General features: G+C 46.2%; 1 protein-coding gene across 1 annotated transcript; it reads right to left on the bottom strand.

The window, feature by feature from the left end:
- Positions 1-278: 278 nt before the first annotated feature.
- LOC112033772 (uncharacterized) lies at positions 279-1523 on the bottom strand. The gene has a single exon (XM_024066546.1). It carries the CDS (start codon positions 1521-1523, stop codon positions 279-281), a length of 1245 nt encoding a protein of 414 aa, XP_023922314.1.
- Positions 1524-3131: the final 1608 nt, after the last annotated feature.

Raw genomic sequence — 3131 nt, 5'->3', positions numbered from 1 at the left:
TAACAAATACGCCAGTTATTTCTGAACAAACTCCTCTTATTATGATGAATGCATATATAAGTAGAAAATCGTTCCAAAAAGAATAAACTTCAGCTCTTTGGGCTTAAAAAGTACTTGTAGGCAAAAGTAAGCTAAGATAAATGACTAAAAAAAATAAACTAGGAATGAGGAGTAGCGTTCTTCATGCTGTCTTCTATTGGTAGTACTTCTTGAGGTGCTCAGCGTTCCACGGATGGCGTAGCTTCTGCCCGTCAAGTGTCTCCAAGTGGTAGGTTTCCTTAGCCTTGGCGGACTGTCGGGTTTTCAAGGGTGCCGATCTTGGTTGTTCGCTTTGGTCGAGAATCATCAAGAAGTATATCTTCAAGTCTTTCAACGGGCTCTGCCATTGTCCGATGTTCCTCTATGCTCATGGCTTGGAAGTGGTCATCCATTTCCATCATGTCTACGTAATACTCGCGTGCCGCCACTTGATCTCCCCGCAATTCCCCTATTCCATAATCAGTAGGGAACTTGATCATTAAATGGTAGGTTGAGGTTATAGTCTTCCACGAATTGAGGGTAGGCCGTCCTATGATGACGTTGTAAATGGATGAGCAATCGACCACGAGGAACATTACATTCTTAGTGATTTGCTGGGGATAGTCGCCCACAGTTATAGCCAAAGTGATGACACCAAGGGGGAATATCCTCATCCCTCCAAAGCCAACGAGCGGAGCGTTAGTTAGAACTAGTTGCTCCCTATCAATTCCCATCTGCTGGAATGTGAGGTAGTAGAGGATGTCAGCCGAGCTACTGTTGTCAACCAGAACCCGATGCATGTTATAGTCTCCTGCTTGTATGCTAACGACGAGTCCATTGTCATGTGGGTGGTGAAGATGTCGTGCATCTTCTTCCGAGAATCCAATGAGGGGGTTGTCGATCCGCACCATCTTGGGTATAGATCCCATCAGCTGGATGTTTTGAACCATCCTGAGGTAAGTCTTACAGGCCTTTTTTGACGACCCAGGAGTCGTGGAGCCTTCTACGATCATTCTTATATCTCCCATGGGTGGTCTGGGGCGCTCGTTCTCCCATCGGGGAGCTTGCTCCTGTGGTGGGTCAGTTTTCTCCTTGCTAAAGAACCTCTGTAGCCTTCCTTGCCTAATAAGAGCTTTTATTTGTTGCTTCAAGTCGTAGCAGTCAGCTGTGTAATGGTCGTGATCACGATGGAAGCGGCAATATTTGTCCCTGGACCTCTTGTTAGGATCTCCCTTTAACTTGCCAGGAAAGGTCAGGGCTCCTTCATCCTTAATATGCATCAGCACTTGGTCGGTTGGGGCAGTCAGCGGGGTGAAGCTTGTGAACTTCCCCGCAGGTGGTTCAGAGCGTCGGTCCTCCCATGGTTCTCCAGTTCTAGCCATCTTCTGCCCCCCATCTGGCTGTACGTCTTCTTGTCTTTCCTTCTTCTTGGGTCTCTCCTCTCGGGCAAGAAGTGCATCTTCAGCATTCATGTATTTGGTTGCCTTGTAAAGCATATCTGACATAGTCTTCGAGTCATTTTTGTATTGAGAGAACAAAAACTTACCCTTTCACAACCTGTTTGTGAAGGCTGCTACAAGTATCTTGTCATCAGCTTCATCGATCGAGAACACTTCCTTGTTAAAGCGGGCTATGTAAGATCTTAGCATCTTGTCTTTTCGCTGCTTGATGCTTATCAAACATGTAGTAGACTTCTTATACCTATGCCCCCCAATGAAGTGCGAAGTGAACTGGGTGCTTAGCACCTTAAAAGTACTGATGGAGTTAGGCTTCAGTCGGCTGAACCAAATTCTCGCGGGACCCTTTAACGTTGTAGGGAAGGCCCTACACATGATTTCAACTGCTACTCCTTGAAGGTGCATCAAGGTCTTGAAAGTCTCTAGGTGATCTAAAGGGTCCTTGACTCCATCGTAACTTTCTATCTGCGGCATGTGAAACTTCTGTGGTAGGGGGAAGGAATTGACAGAAGTGGTGAACGGCGAATCAGTTCGATGGACCAGATCATCAAGGTCGCTAGACACCCATCCTTTGAGGGCGTTCATCATAAAGTTCATCTGTTCCTTCATCATTTACATCTCCACGACAATGTGGGGTGGAGCCATATTAGTGACGGATGGACGGCTCATGTCTTGTCACTTCGGTCTGCTTGGGGAGTTACTACCTTCTGGCCTCTCTTGGTCTCTTTGCTCAGCACTAGTACCTTCTTGGTCCTCCTCTTGAGTGTCGTGCCCTGCATTCTTTTGGCACAGTTGCTCTTCCAGATCGTTGTTTTGCTAGTGAGGCGTTCCACGGCTGCAATGAGAGTCTGCACCTGTCTCTCAAGTGCAGTTGGGCGTGGTTCTTCTCCCTGAACGTTGTTGGTAGTCACCATCGAGGGAGTAAGTACCATGCAACTCTTTGTCTGGGAAGCGATAGTATGGCTTACAAGTCGTAAAAAATTCCCACAGATTGCACTAACTGATGATGCCGAAAAATCACTAATGAGCCACACAATTCTCGCACGCTCGAAACAGTACCTGCATAACACAAAAGCTGAAGACCTTAAGAAGAGTACCGGTGTGGTACCGGCCAAATACCCTCCGACGGTCAAGTTAGAGAAATCTCTTGCTCACAACTCTAGAATACCAGAGTTAGGGTGAATTATGTGTACCTTTGCTAGTGATGGTATTGGGGCTTTTATAGTAGTAAAGGGTTAATATCTTTTCCTTGGGTCAGAAGTCTTTTCCTTATAGAAGTCTTTATGAGCGTATTTAACGGAACCCTTTCCTTGTAGGAGTCCTTTTGATTAGCACTAAACATGAAGCGCAAGACATTTCCTTATATACACAAACGTGGGGACCAAGACAAACCACGTTAGGGTCGTCAGCTTCGCCTACTCCCTTCAGCTTTATTGGCATTGGCTACCCATCTTCGTTGCCTTAGGTCAACTCGTTGGCTATGCGATGAGCTTCATGGACACCCTAACATTGTCACTTACTAATGGATCCCGACGGAGGTTTGCTTACCCTCTTCAGCTTGTTCTCATCAGCTTCCTCTTCAGCTTATTGTCTTTAGCTTACTGTTTTCAGCTTATTATCTTCAACTTACTGTGCCCAAGATGTAGCTGTCAGGTA

This window comes from Quercus suber, unplaced genomic scaffold (genome assembly GCF_002906115.3).
Source record: "Quercus suber isolate HL8 unplaced genomic scaffold, Cork oak 2.0 scaffold_118, whole genome shotgun sequence".
Taxonomy (NCBI): Eukaryota; Viridiplantae; Streptophyta; class Magnoliopsida; order Fagales; family Fagaceae; genus Quercus; species Quercus suber.
This window is presented reverse-complemented; position numbering and strand designations above follow the sequence as displayed.